Source organism: Podarcis melisellensis (genome assembly GCF_964234715.1).
Source record: "Podarcis melisellensis genome assembly, chromosome: 3".
In the NCBI taxonomy this organism is placed as follows: Eukaryota; Metazoa; Chordata; class Lepidosauria; order Squamata; family Lacertidae; genus Podarcis; species Podarcis melisellensis.
In genome coordinates, this window is record NC_138530.1 from 74,131,111 (window position 1) to 74,157,104 (window position 25,994).

Below are 25,994 nucleotides of genomic sequence, written 5' to 3' on the forward strand. Positions count from 1 at the left end.
GATCCATGGCTGGAGTAGACTACAAAAATGCCAGTTACTGCTGTTTGTAAATTTCCACTACTTGCACAAAAATGCTTGGGTGCTATTGCATCATGATCATCACCCAGTTCTGGGCACCACAATTTAGGGAGGATATTGACAAGTAGGAACATGAGCAGAGGAAGGCAACTAAGGTGGATCAAGGTTCTGGAAACCAAGCCTTATGAGGAACAGTTGAGGGGGTTGGGTATGTTTAGCATGGATAAGAAGAGACTGAGGGGAGATATGATAGCCATCTTCAAATATCAAAATGGCTGTCACATGGAAGATGGAGCAAGCTTCTTGTCTCCTGCTCCAAACACCAGGACCCAAACCAATGGATTCAAGTTACAAGAAAGGAGATTCCGACTCAACTTCAGGGAGAACTTTCTGACAGCAAGAGCTTTTTGACAGTGGGATGGACTCCCTTGGAAGGTGGTGGACTCTCCTTCATTTCAAGGAGAGGCTGGATGGCCATCTGCCATGGATGCTTTAGTTGCAATTCCTACATTGCAGTGGGTTAGACTAGATGACCCTTGGGACCCTTCAAACTCTACAATTCTATTATTCTATGATCATCATCATACAGGATTTCCCTTTGTGCCAATACACCTGCTGCTGATTTCAAATGACTTTTCAATCCTACACACAGTGTGCCCCTTAGAGGATTAATACTATATATATAGTGTCAACCCTCTAAGGGGCACACTTATATATATCCTAATCCTGCCTTATGTACAAAGTCAAGATGGCTAATGAAAGGGAGGAGGAACAGAAATACGATAAAAATATTTTGAAAATTCAAATATGACCAAAACAAATCCTAAAAACATTATTGGAATTTTCTTCTCTATTATTTTCATAGAACTCTTGGTATGTGTGTGGGAAGAGAGACTCTTCTTTCTTTCTTTCTTTCTTTCTTTCTTTCTTTCTTTCTTTCTTTCTTTCTTTCTTTCTTTCTTAAACTAAACCTTGTCTGGAAACAGCAGTGCCTATTCTCGTGTTTTGCCCATTGTTGGAGGCAATATGTAAAGAGGAGAGAGAATGAAAATTGTCAGATGCTTTCCATCTGACAGGGTGCAATTTATTCAAATATGCTTTTGGCAACATATTGCTTTGTACAATCACATATGCTCAGCATGGCATACTGATGAATTAGGTTGCTACTGTTGCTGTTACTAAGGCCGAGGCAGAGTGCCACAATGGACATGTAATGAGTGATTTGACCACAAGAAAGTTGAATGAGCTATCCATGACACTATAAAGACTATGACCTTTAAAATCAGGACATTATCAACAATAGAAAGGGTGGAGGAGAACCACCTTGCTTTTTAAAAATTTTCACATGCAAGGTTTGCACTTATTTCATTCTCAGTGTGGGATGCCTGTGAACCTACTATGAAAATGTACATGGATTCCAACCCACATGCCTAAAAGATATCATAAATAATAATCTGCTTTACCAGATGGTGATACAATTTGATCCAAGAAAACTACTGATCTTGCAAAGGATGCTGCCATAATTTCATACAAGATTGCATCTATGCTAAGGATAGCCAATTGAATGTATTTGTCAAAGTGTCAGGTAACTTCAGTATTCCTCACAATGGCAATTCAGGAACTTTGGATTACTATGAATGCCAAGTGTGGGTATTCAAGTAGTGCCTTAATAGAATAAGCAGGCATTCTCATAATTAAAATGGTCTGAAGTTGGGAGGCAGCAGACAGGACTTTATCAGAACTACTGTCCCTCCCCTCTCACAAACTCTAATATTTGGTAAGTGGTGATAGATGGTGACAGAATGTGGAGGAGTAGAAAATTCAATCAATGGTTTTAGAAAAGTACATGAAATATTGGTATGAGTGGGAGGATGAGGACTTTGACATGGCAGGTCCTATTAACTGCCCTGGCCAAAGACCAGATACAAAAGCTATTCATCAACTGAATAAAAAGTATAGATCCTGCACTGTGTTGGATCCTTTGTCTGCATATATGAAAGTATACCGTTACTCTGTTTAAGAAATGTTTACTTGCAAACAGAACTGATGTTAAAAACAAATATTCCAGAAAAACATAAGGGGTGTTTATTTTTAATATTGTTATATAATTTTAAAATTGTTTATGAGCTCGGTGGAAGAAAACAGGTTTTTGTTTGAAATAGGAGTATGAAAGATAATGAATTCCTGTATTTGCTGCTACCTTTCATTTCCAAGCTGACACAATCAAGCTATATTGCACTTCTGGATAAAGCTGAACTCTGGATAAACCTGAGCTGTTCTCTAAAGAGCAGTAATCACTTCTGCACTAGGAGAGATCAATGTAAGATGGATTAAAAATGAACTAAGAAGTTCTAAATACAAAAACACACACAAAAACCATCTAGCCCTATTTGCCTAATTGGCTGGATCTGCTTTCCTAATGTAAACCATTGCTATAATTTCCTTAATGGGTGGAATTACTTAAGAACCACCTGCTGGATCAGGCCAAGGGCCCACCTAGTCCAGCGTTCTGTTCCCATAGTGGCCAACCAGACACTTATCGGAAGTGTCTGAAAGCCAGGCACAACAGCACTATCCCCTACTTGTGATTCCCAGCAACAAACATTCAGAGGCATACTGTATCTGATAGCACAGATACTGTGGCAAGTAGCTATTGAGAGCCATATTCACCATGAATCCAGCTTCACTGGTTGCCCATGTTATGAGAGGGCAAAAAGGTTCTCCTTAATTTCCCCCACACCATACAGTGGTACCTCGGGTTACAGACACTACAGACTCTGCTAACCCAGAAATAGTACCTCGGGTTAAGAACTTTGCTTCAGGATGAGAACAGAAATCGTGCTCCGGGGGCACGGCAGCAGCGGGAGTTCCCATTAGCTAAAGTGGTACCTCAGGTTAAGAAGTTTCAGGTTAAGAACAGACCTTTGGAACAAATTACGTAAGTTCTTAACCCGAGGTACCACTGTACCCACTTTTATGTACCTGCATCATGTCTGCTCTTATTAGACTTTTCTAAACTGCAAAAGCCCAGATATTTGAACCATTTCTTCATAGTGGAGTTGCTCTTGATCATTTTGGCTGCCCCTTTCTTACTTCTTCCACTTTTATGATATTCTTTTTCAGTGAAGCATACAGGACTGCACACAGTATTCCAAGTGTGGGTGCACTGTAGGTTTGTATAATGGCATGTTTATAGCAGCTTTTCAATTCCTTTCCAAAGGATCTCTAGAACTGAATTCACCTTTTTCACAATTGCCACAAACTGGTTTGACATTTATATTGAGGTATCCACAGCATCTCAAAGGTCTTGTTTTAGGTCAGACTAGGCCATTACAGACCTCTTGAGGGTATATGTGAAATTAAATTTTTTTGCCCCAGTGTGCATTACTTTACACTTGTTTACAGTTAATTGCAGCAGCCAATTTACTCCCCATTCACACAGTTTGGAAAAGGTCCTTTTGGAGTTCTTCCCAATCTCTTTTTGTTTTAATGATCCTGAGCAATTTGGTATCATCAGCAAATTTGGCTGCCTCACCGCTTACTCTAAGGCATTTATGAATAAGTTAAAATTACCAATTCCCAACACCAATCCTTGGGAGACGTCACTTTCTACTTCTACTGGGAGAGCTGTCCATTTATTCTGCTCTCTGCTTCCTGCTTCTTAACCAGTTTCCTCTCCTCTTATTCTGTGGCAGCTAAATTTATTCAGTCTTTGGTGAGGTACTTTGTTAAAAGCTTTTTGAAAGTCTAAATACAAATTGTCAACTGAATTCTTTTTTTAAAAAAAAAAAGTGGTGTTATGTTGGCCATTGTCCAGTCCTCAGGCATGGAGGATAATCTTTGGGACAAGTTTACATATTTTTGTTAGCCGATCAGCAATTTCACATTTGAATTACTTAAGAATTCTCAGGTGGAGGCCAACTGCATCCAGTGATTTGCTCGTTTTTATCTTGTCTATAAGCCCTAGAACTTTGGCTGTCACCACTATTTGCCTCAGTTCCTTATACTGTATTCCTTTCCTGGGAAAGACACAAATAATTTATTCCAACCGTCTTTCAAGCTGGTCTCCGGCTGCTAATGTATGTAAGTTTTTGTTGTTGTTGGTCTTTATGTTTTCCACAACGTGCTTGTCAAATGCTCTTTGAGCGTCCCTAATTGTCTGCTTCCATTTCACTTGCCAAAGTTTGCATTCCTTTTTGTTCTCCTAATTTGGACGAGACTTCCATTTTCTAAAAAAAAAAGTCTCATTTCCTGTAATAAGTTACTAACTTATTTGTCTGTTAACCATGCAGGCAACCTCTTGGCCTTGGTAGTATTGTGATATACATTCTAGCTCAGCTTCAAATATTGTGGCTGTCTCTTTTAATCATTTTGGGGGGTGTTTCTTCTTTTGAAGTCAAATGTGATCATGTTGTATTTTCTTGGCAATTGTCCATTTACATATACATTGTGTTTGATAGCACTGTCACCACTGTTGCCAATTGGGTCATTTCCTGCAATCCACTGTGCATCTGGTGAAGATGAGGATCTTCTTCATAATATATTCAACTATCCACTGATACAGAGGACATGAGAACAACATATGGCTGAGCTGCTAAATATATCTGCTAAATGTCTATTCTACAAAAGACAGACCACTTGATTTTCAATAATGCGTCTAGCATAATGAAAAGTTGCTACTTTTTATTGGCATTAGTCAAGGCACAAACATGATTTATTAAGATAAATGTAATTGATTGCACTACAAATCTATGAGTATTTTTATATCTTCGACTGTGTTTTTAAAATTACCCTCTGAGGTTCCATAATGGCTGCAGGGTAAACAATAAAAATGAAATTGGAATTAAACCTATGAAACTCCTTCCCCACTAGAGACTGCTGAAGTGGGAATCTGATAAATTTCCTTAAGAATGGCTTTTAATAGCCAGGTTTATGAAGTTGTGAGGTGATTTAAAGCCAATATTTTATTCTAGTGTTATGATAGCATTTTACTTACTAGCTTTACTGATCATTGAGTTTTCTGCTGTTACTAGCCCTTGGCTCTTGGGATACACATCCTAGAATTTCCTTCACTGCAATATATTTTCTTCTTATTTAGCAGCAACTAGTTTTATGAGCCTCTGCTATCATGCGCAGGAGAAACTTTTACACATATCTTGACATGTTGCAACCAGTTCCTTCCCGCTTTCTGTTTTATAATCACACTACAATATTTTATTTTAAGGGTTCATCTGTTAGGAACAGTAGGGTATGGACACCCTTGAGTTGCTGTAGAGAACCCAAAAGATCTGTTTTAATATGAGAGCATAAGAAAAGCCCTGTTGCATCAGGCCAAATGGCCACATATTATCACTACTACTGCTATTACTACTACTAATTTGATTTATACTCTGATCTTCCTGCTGAAGTAGCTGAAGGAAACAGATTCCTCAATGACAAAAAAAAAATTCCCCCAAAACTAAAAACAGTCTTAAAACGTTTTTAAGAATAGTTAAAACATACTCAAACAGTGATCTCACGGTTGCAAGGAACACTGTCTTTTAGCCCTCAAACGTCTAGGTAAATTATTCATGTTAAGTAAATAAAGAGGGAGACAAGTGCACCTCACTAGACAGTGTTGCACAAATGGGGAACCACCACTGGAAAGAATCTGTCACGTGTCACCACCAACTGGGAAGTCCACAGTTGTGGCACCACCAGCAAGCCTCAGCTGCTGATCATGGGGTCCAAGATGGTTGATATTAGGGAGGCAGCTGGTTTAAATTGTTATAGCTTGCCTGGGATAGAAGGAGGGGCAGGTAATAAGTTAAAATTAATGGTGGCGATAAATAATAATAATAATAATAATAATAATATTGTTTGCTAGTGACCTTGCAGGTAGAGGTGGAACGACTCTAAAACATTACCTCCAGCTCCCTAAGTTTCTCCAAAACACCATAGACAAAGGTGTCAAAAGCTGCTGATAGGTCAAGAAGAACCAACAGGGTCACAGTCCTCTGTTTCTTTTCTGATATCAATCGGGATGACCATAACTGTTTCATTGCCAATATCAAGTCTGAATCCAAACAGGAATGAATATAGATGATCTACTTTCTCCATGCACAACTGCTGGCTAGCCAACACCCTTTCTATCACCTTACCCAAGAAGGAAATATTAGAGACTGGACGAGAGTTTTCTAAAAGCTCTGAATGCATGGAAAACCTCTTCACAAGGGCCCATCCAACAGCCTCTTTCAAGGCACTGGGCATGACTCTCTCCTGTAGTGAGGCATTACTGGATCATCCAGTAAATCCCCTTCTACCCAATTTTACCAGCCATGATGTGCAGAGATCAAGAGGGCATGCAGTCTGCCTCACTGCTGCAAACCTCCTGTCCACAGCCTTGGACTGCAACAACTGCAACGGATCCTACATGGTGTAATTCGACGGGCTCAAGGGACTTCCAACATGCATGAACCAATTGTGGCATCAAGTTCAGCACAGATCCAATGAATTTTCCTCTCAAAGTGATTCACAAAATCTTCTGCAGCATACCATTGTGAGGTCCTCTGTTAATGATGCTACACTGGTGGACCAACTGATTTACCACTCTGAACGATTAGAGTCCTTCAGCCTGCTCTCACAGTGGTCAAACAGTTGCTTATGGGAATTTTGCAAGCAGGATCTAAGTGCAACAAGCTCTCCCCATCTGCAAGGCATACTGCATCCAACAGGGAAGGCTGAAGATAGCCTTATCCTCCACAAAAAGAATTAAACGAAAATAACAATGAAAACATCCAAAGGCCCAGTTGGCAGTGCCCATGTGAATAGCAGCAAGGGGAAATACATTGGAATTAAATATTCTACAGAACATAGCTAGCCAGTACTCACAAGGAAAGTGATACTTTTCCTCAGGCCTGGCACTGTTTCATACTACAGTACTTCATACCTAAACAGTAGCTCCCTTGATTTTAGTGAAGCAAAAACTCCCTACTTTGATCTTTCTCTGACCGAGGGTTTAGAAACCAAGATTATGCAGCAAAATTATGCAGGTTGCACCTTGATAATGAATTGTAACCCATAATCCAAAATAACAATTCATTATTCAGACAGAGATAATTTGCAGACATCTTTCAGTACTTTTGAACTGGATGAAGGAACTATTCCTAAAATGGATTCTTTTTAGTGAGAAATTTTAACTTCCCTGAAATAGTCAGAATCCTAATTGGTTTCCAGAACATTGTACTTTATACTGAGGTTGCACATTTTATTACCGAAAATGAAAGTGGCTTCCTTAATATGTAACATTCTGTATGTGGGGAAACTGCCAATGAGTGCCGCCTTCCCTGGAAACTCCTTAGTGTTGCAGTATGCCTAGTAGGGGTCAAGGAATAATGTCAAGAAAGACCCTGTTGACTTGTATATAAAGGTAAAGGTAAAGGTACCCCTGCCCATACGGGCCAGTCTTGACAGACTCTGGGGTTGTGCGCCCATCTCACTTAAGAGGCCAGGGGCCAGCGCTGTCCGGAGACACTTCCGGGTCACATGGCCAGTGTGACATCGCTGCTCTGGCGAGCCAGAGCTGCACACGGAAACGCCGTTTACCTTCCCGCTGGTATATGTCAACCACACCGAGACCCTATTTCTCCTAGTAGAAAAAATGATCAAATAGAAAGAGCAGGTCTCTCTCACTTTGTTGTGACCTTCCTTTGGCTAAAAGTAGCTTAAATGATTTAGGGCCCATCACAAGGAGCATAGAGGAGCTTAAGGAAGTAATCAGTGGGTGAAGGAGAACACAGAGGTGGCAGGTAATCCAGGCTGAATGACTCCTTATGTGAAAATAAGATTTAGCAGAAGAGAATTCCTGAGTGAATCACTTTGATCTACCTGAATTAATAGCATTCTATTGTTTTCCTAACTTTTTATCTCAGTGAAGATCAGAGGTTTTTTGGGGGGGGGGAGAGAGGGAATCTATCGTCACCCATCATATAATGAAGTAGTACAGGCTTCTAAGCAGTTTACAACTCTAAAAACCAATTGCACAAACATTAAGTATGGTGGATTTCCCCTGCCTCCTTTAATATATACTGGCAAGCAAATATGGAAAAGGAGTAAAATGGTTTTTACCTCCATATGCTGATTCCCCCATCCTCACCCCAGTAGTCTTAGGCAAGCTGGAAACTTTGTGCATGAGTGGTCCCTGAGTTTGGGAGATTTGGGTCAGTTGCCTTTTTCTGGGATGGGGTTGCCCTCCATCTAAATGAATAGGCTTGCAATTTGGGAGTGCTCCCCTGTTCAGCATTCTCACTGAAGCCTCAAGTGATTCCTATGTCCAAGACTTTTACCAGCCTTAGTTAGTTCACCAACTACAGCTCTTCCTGGACAGGGACAGCTTGGCCACAGTAGTCCACACACTGGGGACTTCTAGGCTTTATTACTGTAATGTGTTCCCTGTGGCCCTGTCCTTGTATTTGGTCTGGAAGCTTGCAGCTGCTGCAAAACACTGTTACCCATTTGCTCTCTGGGAAAACCTACTGCTGAAATTATTGCACTGGCTGCCAATTTGCAACACAGCTAGATTCAAGGTTTCAATATTGCTGTATAAGGCCCAGTATGGTTCTGGACCAGGGTACCTGGGAAGCTGGCTCTCCATACATTCCACTCTGGTCACCTAAATCTGTGGATGATTCCACAAACCTTTGTGACTTGAGCATGTGCTTTTAGCACTGTGGTACCTGTTCTCTGAAACTCTCTTAGAAGTAAAGCAAACCCCAACATTGCTATGTCCAAGTATTTCTAAAGTCAATCTATTTTGATGATGCTGCCTTCCATTCTTGATGGTCTTTATGTTGTTTTAAAACTGCGTTACTATCTGTACTAGGGTTTATAGTCTATTTCTGTATACTGTTTAGGTATTCGGTGGATACAGAGTGGGTTATTGACTCATAATTTTTAAAAAACTATATTTAGATTTAAAATAATATTTTAAAACTTTTCCTGCTATAAGGTAAAATTGCAAGTCAATGACAAACTCAGGCATTTGTTGTGGATATATTTTAAAAATGTGAAAATTGTATAGATTACAAATATTGTTTCTCTTCAAGCATTAAGAAAGGAAATTATTTTAGGTTGCAGCATTACACAGTTACTCAACAAATAAGTATAATGAATTTCAGTGGTCCTTGTGAATGAAAAACTGTTCACTAAACTGCATCCTGAAAACAGAACAAAATCCAAGATTTTACAGGAGGGAAATCAAATTTCCTTACATGTTATTCTCTGATAGTTGGCTTTCCACTAACATTCTCTCTTTTCAGATTATAAATATTAGCTCCATCTTTCAAGAGGCAGAAACCATGTCACAAGACCAAACAGAAACACTGAACAATGACTATTCGCTAGTAATCTGTATCTATTTTATAATGATTCCCTGCTACTAATGTGCATATGCCAATGTGATATTTCCAAAAAATGACAAAAACCAACATCAACTGATTTTAAAAGTCAGAGCAAGCCTGTTGTATAAATACAGCACAATGAAAAACATGAAAAAATTGCCATTGCAAAATATATGTTATAACTAGTATAAATACATATACTACATAATGTGTCTAACATAAGATAATTACAGGACTTACTGGCAGTCATTATTTTATGATTACAGCTATATAAATGAACACTGCATAGGCACGAACCCATCAGCAGCCTACTACTGTGCTTCAAAGTTAAACCATCTGTGCCACTAAGAAAAAAACCTATGCCAACACTAAGGCTGACGTTCAAAGAAGAACCAGAGAACTAAAAAACACCTGGTGGGTAAAAAAAGCTCAAGAGATCCAGCGCTTAGCTGACACTCATGATGCACAGAGTTTCTTTAAAGCCAGAAAGACCATCTATGGGCCAATAAATCATTGCATATGCCCCCTACGCTCAGCAGATGGTATCACACTTCTAAAAGATAAAGAAGCTATTGCACTGCGCTGGAAAGAATATTACCAACATCTCTCCTTAACCGCAACTCCCCCGTAGATGAAGTCCTCTCAAAAATCCCGCAAAAACAAATTAGAGATGAGCTTGCAGTATCTCCAAATCTGGGAGAGTTGTGTACAGCTATTAACCAAATGAAAAACAACAAAGCCAGCGGTCCTGATGGGATACCTGCCAAAATCTTCAAAGTGGGCAGAATTGAACTTACACAACAACTTCACAAGCTCATCGAAAAAATCTGGGAAAGAGAAGAAATCCCAGCAGACTTTAGAGATGCCAAAATTATCCATCTCTTTAAAAAAAGGTGACAGAACTGATTGTGGAAACTATTGAGGCATCTCTCTATTAGCTGCGGCCAGCAAAATTCTTGCAAGGATCTTAGCAAACCGTCTCGTAACAATATCCAAGGTGACCCTTCCTGAATCCCAAAATGGTTTTCAGCCTTCTAGGGAGACAGTGGACATGATTTTCACCGCTCGACAGCTTCAAGAAAAATGCAAATTGCAAAACCAACCCCTGTATATGGCGTTTATTGACCTGACTAAGGCTTTCAACACTGTAAATCGTAATGCCCAGTAGACTGTCCTTCTGAAAATTGGCTGCCCAGATAAATTTGTAAACATCATTCGGCTCCTCCATGATAATATGACAGCAACAATCGCAGATAACAATGGCTCTCAAAGTGAGCCATTCACAGTGGGATCAGGTATTAAACAGGGTTGTGTTATTGCCCCAACTCTATTCATTATTTTCATTGCCATGATCCTACACTTTGTTGAAGGGAAACTCCCCGCCGGGGTAGAAATCATATAATGAACAGATGGAAAGCTCTTCAATCTGAGCAGGCTGAAAGCAAAGTGTAAGGATACCGTAACTTCCGTCATAGAGCTTCAGTATGCTGATGACAACGTAGCGTGCACACGCTCAGCGGATGACCTCCAAACCACGTTAAATATCTTTGCAGAAGCTTACGAAAAGCTTGGCCTATCACTCAACATCCGAAAAACCAAAGTGCTGCACCAACAAGTACAAAATAACCCCTCTGCAGCACCACAAATCCAACTCAATGGTGTAACATTGGAAAATGTTGATCACTTCTCCTACCTAGGCAGTTATCTTTCCACAAGAGCCAACATTGATGCCGAAATCCAGCATCACCTGAGCTCTGCGGTACGGCTTTCTCCCAACTGAAGTGCAGAGTGTTTGAGGACTGGGACATTCGCAGGGAAACCAAAATGCTTGTTTACAAAGCTATTGTACTACCAACCTTACTATATGCTTGTGAAACATGAACCACTTATAAACGCCATCTCCAACTCCTTGAAAGATTCCATCAACGGCGTCTCCAAAAAATTCTACACATCACTTGGGGAGACAGGCGAACTAATATCAGTGTACTGAAAGAAGCAAAGATCACCACTATTGAAACAATGATTCTTCAACATCAACCTCGTTGGACTGGTTATGTTGTGCGGATGCCTGATGATCGTCTTCCAAAGCAACTACTCTATTCCGAACTTAAAAATGGAAAGCGTAATGCTGGTGGTCAACAAAAGAGGTTTAAAACTGTCTCAAGGCAAATCTTAAAAAATGTAGTATACACACTGACAACTGGGAAACACTGGCCTGCGAGCATTCCAGTTGGAGAACAGCCTTTACCAAAGGTGTCATGGGCTTTGAAGACACTTGAACTCAGGACGCAAGGGAGAAACGTGTTAGGAGGAAGGCATGCTTGGCAAATCCACACTGTGATCAGCCCCCACCTGGAAACCAATGTCCCCACTGCGGAAAGATGTGTGGATCCAGAATTGGCCTCCACAGTCACTTACAGACTTATTGTTAAAACCGTGGTTATAGAAGACAATCTTACTCAGCTACGAGTGATTGCCAAAGAAGAAGACTATGCTTCAAAGTTAAACCATCTGTCCCAGCAATAGCTTTAAGTAGACTCCTTGGCAGAGCATTTTGCATTCTCAGTATTGTTCTTCAGACCATAGCGTATGGGATATAGCAGTTCCGTTTCAATTAGGGGGAAAAATCGGTATTAATTTGGTTGATCATGTTAGCACAAACAGATATTTAATTAAGTACCACCTCTAATTGGGGAGAAGAACAATTTCCCCTAAGCCTTCCTTCTGTGCATGAACTTGGATTGTTTACTCATAAAACTAAGAACCATTTTGAACATCTAACCTGTACACGTATCTGCACATCTAAAGAAGGGCTAGGATAACCTGTGGCCTTCAAGATGTCATTGGACTCCATCTCCCACCAATCACAGCCAGCATGGTCAACAGTCAGGGGTGATGGGAGTTGGAGTCTACAGGTTTCTCATCCCTATTCTAAAGTTACAGACAAATCAGATGATATAACTTCAATCCAGCTTCCTGTTTTAACAAAATCTATATTCTCATTGGTATGTTTTTAGAATGGTTTACAATCAGGATGATGCTTTCAACATCTGATAGAATATATCAAGAAATAAATTTTAAAAACGAAAACACTCAACAATGGCCGTTAAAAACATGGCGTTGGTTACAACAAACATCCCACCATGCTCAGTGAGTGAGAACAAGTGAATATTTCTAAACAAAAAAGAAAACTGAAAGAGTGCTTGAATGCTCAGAAAAAAATGTGTTTCCAGTGTAAGAAAACACATTTTCAAGAAGGTGTACACAAAATCCATCAACATATCATTTTATAACATTGGTGAAATCAACCTGTTTCTTGGAATCAACCAGTGCTAAACATTTTTCAACATGCAGGGAAATGTTCTGTAAAGTGGAAAGGTAGAAAGCTGATTTTGCTCTTTCTAGATAGACAGGCAGGTTGTGTATGCTACAACGTGTATTTTAGTTTTTCTTCTGGATAAACGCTACACACACACACACACAATCACCTCAGAAATAAGTTCCTACAAAGTTACAATTTATCTGAAATCTACAATAACCTTTATCTGTAAGCTTGTGCTATCTCATTATTCACCATGCTTTAGGTAATTTGTGAGCAAACTGAATGCCACTAGCCTTAAAAGACAACATGTCCACACCTCATCACTTTATTTTCATTGTATGCATGCTATCTACACTTTGCCTACTATCTTGCACCTGGTTACCCATCCACAGGAATGCCTTTTAACATTAACCAAATGCAGTGCTTTTTTCTAGAAAAATAGGTGCCAGTACTCACCATGAAGTTGTTATAGTGCCACACTTTTTAAACAAAACACAAATAGGTGCTGATACTGCGTATCCTTGAGTACCCCCTGGGGGGAGCACTGGCCACATGACTGCAAAATTTATTTGGGGGTTTGTTTGGGGAGTAATGAATAGCTTTCCGAAAATCCAACTATACAGTGTCTGTGAGATACCCATCTGCACACTTGTTGGCACCCCTAAAGAACAGTGAAAAGCTGATGCTGGAATCAACTAGCAAACTCACTCGTTGGCCAGTACAGCATCACATATTTTATGCAGAGGTGAACCACGACTGTCACTACTTTCAAAAGAATACTATTTCATCATTGTCCATGGGAATGATACCATCTCTTACAAAATGGAGACGGTAGTATCAAGGAAATAATATATAACAGGCATGTCCAACAGGTAGATCATGATCTACTGGAAGATCGTGGGGTGTTCCTGGTAGATCTTTGGCCCCTCAGAGATCTCTTTCTCTTTCCTTCCCCCAAAAAGGGTGGAGGAAGCTGAACAACTGTGGCTTAAAGCTCAACAACTTTGGCCCATCCAACGACAATGGGTAGATCACTGCCAGCTTTTTATACTGTGATTAGATCGCGGTCTATTGGGAGTTGGATGTCCCTGATATAATACTGATATAATAATTCTGGCATAAGAGAAGTGGATTAAGTGGTTCTCCACAGTGAACAGAGATAAACAGATCATGTAAGGCTGCAGGAATAACTCTGTGCCAAGAAAAAAAGAGAACTAGGTAGATGGACAGACAGACAGACAGGTAGGTAGATAGACGGAGAGACAGAGGAACACAGTTGTGAGGGAAGCAGCCAACTCTGGTAATCTTAGAACAGCAGAGCAGTATCACTGCAAATGTGCATTACTCTGACCAATTTGTTACATTAAAAAATCTTTTGCTGCATATTTAAGTTTATAATAAATGTTTTCAAACTAATGTCTAAATGAACCTTCCTAAGTCGTCAAGTATCCTTAGGTGTGGCTAAATCAAACCAGTAAGTAGGTAGCATTTTGTTTTGCGTGTTTTATCCTTGTGGCTGAGCTACAAGTTAAAGGCTCCCCATCCCTATTCTAAATCCTACCACCCTCACCACTGTAAGTTAGAACATTGTGTGACCAGGGTTCTAAAACATGGGCAAGACAATGCACATAGAATAGGATCCTCTCCTCAGATCTTCCCTCAACACATGGAAAGGGTAGAGCTGGCCCAGCAGAAGCTGGGCTAGCAGGATTTAGAGCACCCAAACACTGCACACAAGGGTCAAGAGTTTTGTTTTTAGTTTTCTGATATCAATATTAATCTGATTATCTATTTCATTTGAATGCTATGCCAAGTATGATTCAGTTATCTGTTAGTAGGCATACCAGTCTACAGAGGGTTTTGTGACATAACCAGCAGGCGAAAGGCATCATGGGAGTGTAGGACCCTGCAGATCATCATGTGAGCCCTTTGTAGGACTGAGTGGCCCTCTACAGAATGGGTCTCCAAGATGGTGTCAACAGAGGTCAGAATGCACACCCGTTTATCCCACGGTGCCTGCAAAGGGCCTCAGCAAATACCTACAGTGCCCGAGAGATTCTTTGCAGTTCTTCTTTCCACTAATTCAGCCACAGCTATACTGAACACTCACCCCTAAGCACTGCCACAATTCACTGGCTGCTGCACTAGGCTCCCACCCTCCCTTCTGTTCTGAAGCAAGGAGTGCTCCAAAGAGCTTCTCTCTGTGAGCAAGTGCACCGATTGAGGGACATGCCTACATCATTTTGTCTTGCTCTTTTTCTGCTCTTTTAGATACGGCAGTCTCCATAGTCACCTTTTTAAAAATGCCAGATCTTTCCAAACTAGCCATTTTGTGACTGGTGCCCATGACAGTTTTCAAAACTCCAAATGTGCCCATTGGCCCCCAAAGGTTGGAGATTCCTGCCCTACATATCAAAAAATGAGAACAAGAAAGTAAGGAAGGATTTGTGACTTTTGACAATTATTCTTGAGGGGAAGAAAAGGTAACAATTGCCAAAATACCACAAAGAGGTTTCACATGTTACCTGGCTATGACAAAGAGCACACAACTGACACCCAAGTAAGCCAGCAGAATATACATCCAGATATCAGGGGAGAGAGGATTCAGGAAGGAGAAGACGCCCGGGTTTGTACCATTGGGCTTGCGGTACAATATACTTATTCCGAGAGTCATAAAGGGCTTGGAAAAGTCGATGACCGTCTCTCGAACATACGTAATAGCCAGTGGTGCAACGGCAAGGTCAGCTTTCTGTTTACAAAGGAAGAAAAGAGGGAAGGAGAGAGGGAGAGAGAAATAGGCCATAAGTCAAAAGCAGCAGACAGAAGCAGGCAATCAAATTAAATAAAACACAGACTTACACACTTTGAGAGCCCTGTCTCGGTACCAATTAAGCTGAAATTTAAAGCTCTGCTTCTGCTCCTCCTCCAGTAAAGAAGCTGATTTATACTGCAACTCTTCCTCCAAGAGTTTTGAACACTGCAGTGTTTACAGATACCATTCAAGATATGGAGGAAAAAATCTGAAAAGAAGTGACCGCTTGTGGAATTCCATTTAATATTTCATTTATAACATGCTCTATTTGAAGGTTGCGGGGGTGGGGGTCTCCCTTCAAAATATGTACTGGAGGGCTGGATTTTAAGCATTAAAACATTCTCCATTTCATTTAACCTGCTCTGATCGACACGCAACAAGAGAATTAGGCTCACATTTTAAACCCTTGAACCACAATCAATACAGAGAACCATGCAATTAGATCTGTGCTAAATAGTGGCATCTTTGACTCCCCCTGATTTTTTTATTTTAAAAAATGCAGTTGCGAATACTAACAAGTTTCAAAAGCAATTTGAAAAGCAAAGTCAGAAACTGCTGTTACTCTCTGTTGCCACTCCTAAATTTACCACTGGGAATGCAGAGGCACTTTCATATTCTTAGGGGAGCTCTCTGGATCATAGTCATGAAGTCTGATTTTCAAGTTCACTTTAAGATGTTCATTTTCCCCCTTAGCAGTGTAAAAACTTTGTATTCAAATCAACTCCCCCCCTTTTCTGATTCTTGAAAGAAAAGGGTTTGTCATTGACTTCAGAAGTATCAACGATACTGCCATACAGTTGCTCAAACACAGGCGCTCCATTTTCAAATGGGTTAATTATTTTCATTCAATTTATTTATTATATTTTTAATCCTGCCCTCCCTTCCATAGGACCCTAGGGTGGCAAACACACCTGTTACAGAATGTAGTGGTTATTTAGTTTGACTCCACAGCCCTATTTGTATGCAGTGCTGGCATGTAAATGCTACACACAATCAGGGGGAGTGGAGACGCTAAAGCTCTGGGCTGTTTCAACACTGCTATTCCCATCCCCCTAAAAAAACAGCATTCTAACTCATGTGGGAAGCCTCCATAAGTAGAGGAGCTTCCCTGCTTCAGGCTCAACTTTACATTGCCTTGAGGTTTACAGGCACAGCAACACTAAGGGGAAGAGTTGAGCACATTTGTCCATGCTCCCTGAGCATATCTGTAGCACATTTACATGTGAGCAGCATGCTCTAAAAGAACTTATAAATAACTCTCATACATGGTATGAAGTAGCCATGTTAGCCTGTTCCTCCAAAAGAACAAAGATTCTTGTGGCACCTTTGAGAACATCATAGGAGGTGCCACTAAAGGAGAAATCAGCAAAAAAAAGTCTCTTGCATATTGCTGGTTGGAGCGGCCTAAGCAGAACTCCACTCAGGGAACGCTACCATCAATTGTAGCACACACTGGCTACTACTGCTTCTGTTTATCAGCTGGTTAGCCGAACACAAACAAACAGGCCCTTTCACACAGATTTGGAGAGTGGGAATCCTACAACTGGCTTAATATACTGTACCTTAATTTCATTATATTGAAGAGCATTTATGCAAGACCAAAGATTGATTGCCTAACTTCAAGAAGTGAAGTTTGCCATGCTTTTCCCCCTATGCTAACTTGACAACTCCTCCACAAACTATAGCTTCTGCTGTATTTATTGCTTTTTATTAGATAAATCTGTGTTAAACAGATTTTGTGGTGTATTAAAAGTTCAGAGGATCAAGCTTAAGAGCATCACTTCCAACCTCCATAGAGAACCACAACATTAACATGATGATCATTACTCCAAAGAGAATGTCTAAGTTATACAAAATATGGTTATACCTTTAGCTCTGTGTACCACCACACATTTTTATTGCACCTCTCTTTCCAATTACAGGGCAAAGCAGCCAACTGAGATAATAAAACACGCTTATGGTTGACACACATGAAGATGTAATCACTCTGCAAACACCTACATCTCCAAATGAGATCTTTTGCATTTTAGCATTTTTAGAACAAAATATTATGAGTAAAAGGCTTTTACCATGGCCCTATATTTGGTGAACTTGCTACAATAGACAGGCTGCTTTTCAGCCAACACAGTTATAATGCAAAAATAACTACAAATAACATAAAAATTTGAAGCAAAACCCACATATTTATACGCATTTCTGAATCTGCAACTAAAACTCACAGAGATCTCATAGAAGTTCATGAGTATCACAACTGGGCAAAGTCATGCATAAAACCACACCCAACTAATAAAAGAGGAAACCTGATATTATTTAACTATGAAGTTTCAAGAGCTTCAAGACTTTTCAATGTCTGAAAAAACTAACTTGTAGAGTGTGGCAACTTTGAGCTGGTCACTCCTTCAACAGTGGAGCCAGTAGGTTGTATAGAGGCTAGCTATGGTGCTCACCTCTGCCAACAAAAGCATATATTTAAGCAAGTCCATATATCACAACTATCACAAAGAAAACCCTATATAAGAAAACTGCTCAAAGAGATGTCCATGCAACATGTAAGGGGCTGGTTATGCTGGTCTCTATTAGACTGGAAAATTTCACTTCATTTCGTATTTATAACCCACATTCCTATCCCAAAGAAAACCCAACAAAGCAGCTAAGAGGAAAGCCAAGTCTGCAGGCTGTTAATAAACATGAACAGAACATCAAAGGGAATATCAATAGTGTAATAAACTTACCAGGCTAAGAAAAGACTCATCCATGACCATGCTAGAAATATCTATAAACCGTGGATCACCAAAACAGCACCTGCACCTGCAGAGACCCCTCCCACTGCTGCAATGAGGCTTCAAAGAAGCATTCCAGCCAATAGAATCCCCCCTTTAGCCTAATTGCAATGTGGGCCATGCTTTGGGAAAGGGATAGTTAATTAGCCCTCACACCTGTGACTTCCTACCAACTAATCCCCTCCCTACTCCCATGCTGGAAACAGGCTTTAGCAAGAGTTTATTGGCTTCAATAGGAGGCTTCTTTGAAACCTAATTATAACAGAGGAGAGGTGTTTGTGAGGGAAGTTGCCTCTTGGGGAGGAAAGATTATCCCTTGCTTTCCAGTGGTGCCCCTCCCATGCTGAAAATGCCTTTGCTTGCCACAATCAGGGTTCTTTGAAGGAGGGGCTATGGCAGTGATAGCCAAACTTGGCCCTCCAGCTGTTTGGGGACTACAATTTCCATCATCCCTGACCACTGGTCATGTTGGCTAGGGATGATGGGAGTTGTAGTCCCAAAACAGCTGGGGGGGCCAAGTTTGGCCATCACTGGGCTCTGGGGTATGGTCTGTTCCCAACTGTCAAACATACCGTAGCATTTCTATCCCACAAACAGGTTTGGAAAAACGCTTTCTATTGGCCCCAGCAGATAGTAAAAATCAGTGGCATGCGGTCATTGGACTAAGGGGGCCAGGCTAGTCCCCTCACCAATCCCCCTCACAAGCTGGCACCTCTGGCCCTAACTATTCCCCTATGAAAAATTTTGCTGCAAGCCAAATATAGTTTTAGTAAAAGTAGTTTTAGGAAATATAAAGGCTGTCCACCTGCAAAGGCTGCCTCACAGCAAACGAGTTTTAAAAGCTCAGCTGTTGTTCCCAACAGCTTTTGTTTTATGAAGTAGAGGCCACATTCTGCTTACAGTTTCAACAGGCGTTCGCCAAGGGTGCAATCAATGGCATTGTTTTTAACTGGAGGGTGACTTATATCTCCACAGCACAACCCAGAGTTTATGTACTTATGAAGGCAGAGGGGAGCACTTATTGGATTTTAACACTGTACTTATTTGTTACATTTCTTTCCTGCCTTTCTGCTAAAGAGCTTTCAGCAGATTACACTGTGCTTAACATTGGCTTCCTATACAGACATTGTCCAGGTCCAACATTGCTTCACTTAAGGATTTGCACATGACTTAGGCAAGCCCCTATCAAACTAGTGGCACCTCCATTAACTGCAGTTCAAAATGTACATGGCTTTAGTTACCAGTTAATCTCACATTCAACTCCCCTAATTTAAAAGAGTCTGCATTTACATGACACTGAGCTATCCCAGTCTGACTTCTGGAAGAAGAACACAATATTATAATAATTTCTTGGAATATTTAGCAGTGCAATCCTACACAGAAGCAATCCCATAGAGTTCAATTAGACTTTTTCCCAGATATGTAAATAGTACAGAATTGGAGCACAACGTTGGTTTGGTTTTGGCTCTATATTTACCTTTCATGTTTTACATGTCTTTTTCATAATGTACATGAGTTTAATTAATCACCCACATATTTTCAATTAGTTGCTAGCTGTCTAACTTTTAAAATTGTTAACGACAAATTGTTGCCACAAAAGACACAGACAGTGCTTTTATATATCCACTGCTAGTTTGCTTGCATTGAAGTCTACAGTACAAATGCTAGCCTGTAGTCATGGTATGCTAGCACACTTGTTTGCCTGAATGTGTTTTTTAATAAGTGCTTTATTAAATTTTATCTGGGTTGCAGGCAATGTACAAATATTAAAAGCATAAATATTAGAAAAAATGAATGAAATGAAAACTGCAGAAGTCTATATTCCGTAAAGAGTTTGTCTTGGTTTAGAGTCTAGACAAAGTTTCTGGGCCAGATCACACTACTATCAACCAGCAAAATGCTCATAGTTTTGATAAGTGAAGGGTGGGGAGGCCTGTGTTTTACAAAGAACTCCTGTGGGCTGCAATGCATTTTTTTGAGCTCGGTTTTCTTTACTGACCATTCGAAACATGTTTGATTTCCAAGAAAAGGAAAAGAATCTGTACCAGCACAGATAGCCACCACTCTCCCCAGTCTTCTAAAAACAGCATAAAATAAATACCATTTATAATAACACCACACACCTAAAGCAGCTCCCATCCTCGAGAGCTTCCCAATTCTTTGGAGCATTTGGGGTAGATGCACAGGGAATGGAAAGCCAAGGTTTGAAACTGCCCTTTTCTTCGAAATCTGGATCTAAGTAATTGATTTCCAAAATTTGCCTATGCTCCTAAAATTTAGCTTTTCACAAGATATTTCATTTTACTAAGAACCTGGGTAGGAAGAGATGGGATAGGATGGAGAGATGGGTGAGGAACATAGCTGTCAACTTTTCCCTTTTCTTGTGAGGAATCCTATTCGGAATAAGAGAATTTCCCTTAAAAAAAGGGAAAAGTTGACAGCTATGGTGGGGAAACGAGCATCAGATATACTCCAGTGAGATCAAGAGCACAGATTATAGAAAACAGCAAAGGATAAAAAAATTGTATGGAGCTGCGTAGAGCCCCAGAAAACACATTAGCACATTTCTCCCTTTTAATTTTAATTTGGGTTTGCTGAAGCCTCCCATTCTGGTTAAAAATAGAGGCAAAGTCTGCAAGCTAAACTGGAAGGGTTGAATGAGAAATTTGACTCAGTAAACATTTAAAGCAGTTATTAAATTCACAATACACAATAAATTATTATAATATTATTATTATTCTATAATACACAGCTATTATTCAAAATTTTCACTTTTCTGAATTTCAATGAGTGCAAGAATTGCTTTGAAATGGTTGAGTGGTGACTGAAACTTCCCAGTAAAAATAAATAAATTTTAAAGGTCCCAGAGGGAAAATCACATTTACCATTTTAGATTAATCCTGAAAGCATTTAGTGAAAGCACTTGCTCACAGTGGCATCACATGTTCACAAGACTATTCCAGGAAGAGATGCCCAGCTGGAAGCTGGCTGCCAAGTGCCCCATATCACGGTGAGTGTGAAGGCAGATTTTCTAAACTTTTAAGAACATCAAACTCTTTCCTGATAAACCTTAGCATGAAATCTCTCAAAAACAGCTGCAGAATGAGTCAACATTTTCATGCGCCAGGGGCTGATCCAAAGACCTCTCTGATCAGTTTGTTACAAGAATCTACCATGCATATGTGTGCTTGCTGATTGCCTTTTAGCAAGAACACTTAATTGGCTCAAACTATGAAGTTACAAATTTCTGATACTCTATAGCCATAGACTTCTTTTCAGACAAGGAGTATTTATTATTCTCTCTCTTTTTTTTTAAAAAAAAATGCTTTTTAGTGATTTTTCAAAACAAAAATAAATAAAACATAGACTTAATAATACTTAATAATATATATATTTATTATTCTCTATGGCTCACTTAAATGAGTAAAATGATGATCTTGATGATGATGATGATGAAGAAGAAGAAGAATTTGTATACCCACTTCATCCATAGATCTCAGGGCAGTCACAACATAAAAAAACATGATAAAAACCATAAAATACATAATAGAAACAAGAACAGAAACATAAAATAACCCCTCCCCCCATGCACGTACATAAAAGTTGGTCCAACAGATTGTGTGTTATCTAGTTGTTCAGGTTGACATGAATGATTCAAGCAAGCAATAGTACAGATTTGTTATCTTCGTCTCATCTTTAGCATGTATTGCTTTGTACAGCAGCTTATGCTCTAAATCTACCGTAGCTTAACTGAACATCAGTGCATGAAATAAAAAAAGGAAGTGAAAGTCGTATATTTCAGTAAAATACATTCTAAGTAGTTTTCTCTCCCATTTTACTATGCCATTTTCTGTGCAGAAATAAATTGCTGCCTTGCAGTTTTTATTTCTGCTTTACATAAAGACGCAAGCAGACAAATGGGTTTCCACTAGCTGAATGAGATTATCTGGGTTTTGCTGCCAGAATCTTGGTGCAAGAGGGCAGTTTCACGTTTGAAATATATGACAAAATGTAAACTAATCATTAAGATGTGATTCAGCATAGACAAAATAGAGACAGAAATAAGCCCACCTGCTTCCTGACAAGACTCTGACCTCACTTTATTCGGGGGAAATGTAAAATTATGCCTGTTTTAACACTGCGCAAAATTGAGATGCTGAAATAGGACATACCCATTCCACTTAAAAACATTTCAGTGAAAATCCCTCATATGTAAATACATTAAATATTACTAGAAAGGCAGAGGTTTTTATGTTCTTGGAGAAGACACAAAAATATATGATACTAAGTCACACCAACACATTCCTCTCACACAGGAAAAAGGCTACTGTGAGCTGGCCTAAACACTTCATAGCTCAATCAGTAGAGCATGACTCTTAATCTTAGAGTCGTGGGTTTGAGCCCCACGTTTGGCAAAAGATTCCTGCACTGCAGGAAATTTGGGCTAGATGGCCCTTGTGGTACCTTCTAACTCTACAATTCTATAATTCTATGTGGGAAAATGAAGGCACTTGAGGAAAGTGTGGCTGAAATCATGGAAATGGCTTAAAGATCACCCTAGCCTTTATCTACACAACTGTGTGTTACTGGAGACATACCAGAGCTTGGAAGACCTGGACAGTCTAAACTTGCTCTGTGTCAGGGATTAACCAGATGCTTAGAGAGGGGACCACACAAGCCGACTGAACTGACGACATGGGAACATGTCTAATCAGTTCTGCAGCATTGCAATCTGCTTTCAGAATTTCAAAAGTAATCACTCCTCTTGCTTACATGCAACTCACTATAATGTATTTATTTTATTTATTTCTACAATTTATATACATCTTAATTATAATTGTCTCTAAGCAGTGTTCCAAAAACTCAGTACAATGAAAATCAGTTAAAAGTATACATTTTTATGAAATTATAAAAAAAATTCTAATTATTTCCCCATTAGTTTAATTGTCTTCATTAGGGTTGGGAGGGGGGATCCAAATGGTGCACGGATTATCCCAGTAGCACAATGTACGCAATGTTGGACCTGTAATGTTGGCATCATATGGCATTATATTTCATTTAGCATGTTTTTCAAATCAGAATTTAAGTCTAATACGACTGGATTTTATATAACATTTTGTCACAGTAATTATATATTACAAGAGAAATAATAGAATCTCAAAAGGATATGATTATTTCCCACTTCAAGTTAGTAACCAAGGTCAGCACTTTAATAGGAGGCTGTCAAGGAAAATTCTGAATAGGAAACTGCAGACAGTTGGTTTTATGGCTATAATAATGCATTGCTTCACTGAAGAGATGCAAGTACTTATTGCATGAGAAACAAGATTAAAGTTGTAGCCACTCACAGCAACTGGATCCTCAACAGCTAATACAGGCAATTGCACAGCGAATTTATTAGTTTGCAGTACTTAACTCTGGTGTGGGGTACAAATCATGCTGTTTGTGCAAGGGCTTCCAGTTGTACATGGGAGCCCCCCTCTACCCCTTTGCACATGTGCTCCCCAAAAATCTGCTTCAGAATAGATTTGGGAGAGTGGGAAGGGAGGAGAGAGAGAGAAAGAGAGAGAGAGAGAGAGAGAGGGAGAGAGAGAGAGAGAGAGAGAGAGAGAGAGAGAGAGAGAGAGAGAGAGAGAGAGAGAGAAGTGTTCTGTTGTGCAAACAGGTTGCCCTCATCAGATACAACCCATCATTTTCTAATTGTGATTCATTACCATTGCTGTGATAAACTCAATTCAGACTTTGCACCAAACCATGGTTAGTGTTAAGCAAGGTTAAAAAGAACCTATCTTAGTGGACTGGAGTTCCCAACTCTAAAACAAGCAAACCATAGTTTAGAGCTGTTTGCTTTTGTTTCCCATATGCTCAGTGATGAGCTTTATAAATTCAACATCCGAGTTTGCTGATCCTTTCCAAACATTGGTTTACAAGCTGATATCGATCTAACCGAGACAAAGATCATACAGTGCTGTGTAGCATAACATGTAAATGCAGCGTAGTGTGACACTGCAACTTTTCAGTGTATCTTCTCTTTCAGCTGTCCTGGAAATAGTATTACTGAGGGTGAGAGGATAAATGAATTCTCTAAATAAACAAACTGCCAACCCAGTGGTACTATCCAGAAAACCTGGTACAGTGGTACCTCTGGTTACAAACGGAATCTGTTCCGGAGGTCTGTTCATAACCGGAAACCGCTCGTAACATGAGGCACGCTTTCGCCTCCCACTGCGTGCGCACCTCCAGCGCGCAATTTCCACTCACATCCTGGGGCAAAGTTCACAACCAGAAGCGGCTACTCCTTGGTTAGCGGAGCTCATAACCCCGAGTGTGCGCAACCAGAGGCATTCACAACCAAAGGTACCACTGTATTACTGAGGAGCCCACCATCCCCTTGAATTCAAATTGACCCATTGTTGGTCAGAGATGGCAGTGCTTAGGTGATGTACCAGAGTGTTCAAGCATCAGCCCTCCACCTGGAGGCTAAGAATAGATATACACCCAGTGCCTGAGCCAAAGCCTACCTACAACTATAATCAATAACATTTTCAAATGTTATGTGGCCCATTGTCAAATTCCAGAACATTGTCTTGTACAGTTTCTTAAACCTTTTGTCCCTGGGGTGGGGGTGTCACTGCAAGTGAGTCCACAAGTGTTTATACTTTATATGCCACCCAGAGTCTCTGCGACAACCCAGTCAGATGGGCGGGGCACTATTATTATTATTATTAAACATATGAATTGAGTATGCGGGTGGCTGGGTATTTGAGAACAGGCACTCTGAACGCACTTCGTTGCTGCACTTTATTATGCACATAGCTTTAATACGTGTGAACGATACTCCTAAGAAAGGAGTGCATCACAAGTTCTTGCAGCATTCATGTACATCCTTACATTGAGACAGGGTCTCAATCAAAAAGACACACACCCAGAGGCATGGCCAGTGGGAAGGCCCCCGCCTCAACTGTAATGCAAAGCAGTCTGAACAAAGCTACACACACCTTTCAGACTTGGCATTATGCATGGCTGTTCACAATCAATAAGAGCCAAGCCCATTTTAAATTACTTTGATGTGTTCTTCTGCAATTGCACTTATAATGTAACTTTAGGGAGGAGCTGTTTTTGCACACTTGAAGAATTTATTCATCAGTTCTCCAAAAATAGCCAAAGAACAACGTGCCAATTTCCTTAATACAATGAGTAAAGCCATGTGGTGGGCACCTTTGCCAGCAGCACGTCGAGCTTTGAAGTTCGGTTTGAAATACAGCTGCAGTTTTGGAAATGCCTTGTGAATGACTGGTAATGATCCTAAGAGCTGTACACTTCCCAGTGTTTGGTGATTTAGAGGATAGCTTAAATGTTTATCATAGTTACACTTACTGCACCTCAGAAGCTCAAATCAATAGTAATGTATGAACAGGGAAGTTTAAAATGTTTGATGTTCTATTATGTTTTTTTATCTGTTACTTTATGCTAATGTGTACCTGGCATTAAAAAATTCTAAGTGTTCATCTATGTACTACAAGTTTACTTACGACGGTTGGGTTTGGATGTACATATTTCAAACCTTGTGCCCCCACCCTCTGTCTTCAAGGAGTCCTTCCTTTCTCATTGTACTCAATTAACCTAGGATGATGATGATGATGATGATATAGTATTTGTACCCCACCCATCTGGACGGCTTCCAA

The 25,994-nt window shown here is 40.0% G+C and overlaps 1 protein-coding gene across 4 annotated transcripts in view; it reads right to left on the reverse strand.

The window, feature by feature from the left end:
* Positions 1–25,994, reverse strand: part of GRIK2 (glutamate ionotropic receptor kainate type subunit 2) — a 436,288-nt gene that overhangs the window by 133,818 nt on the left and 276,476 nt on the right. For all 4 annotated transcript variants that reach the window (XM_081904609.1, XM_081904608.1, XM_081904610.1 and 1 more), the window contains exon 12: positions 15,243–15,466. In XM_081904609.1, coding sequence (XP_081760735.1) covers positions 15,243–15,466 — 224 coding nt within the window. The remainder of the gene's footprint in view (positions 1–15,242; positions 15,467–25,994) is intronic.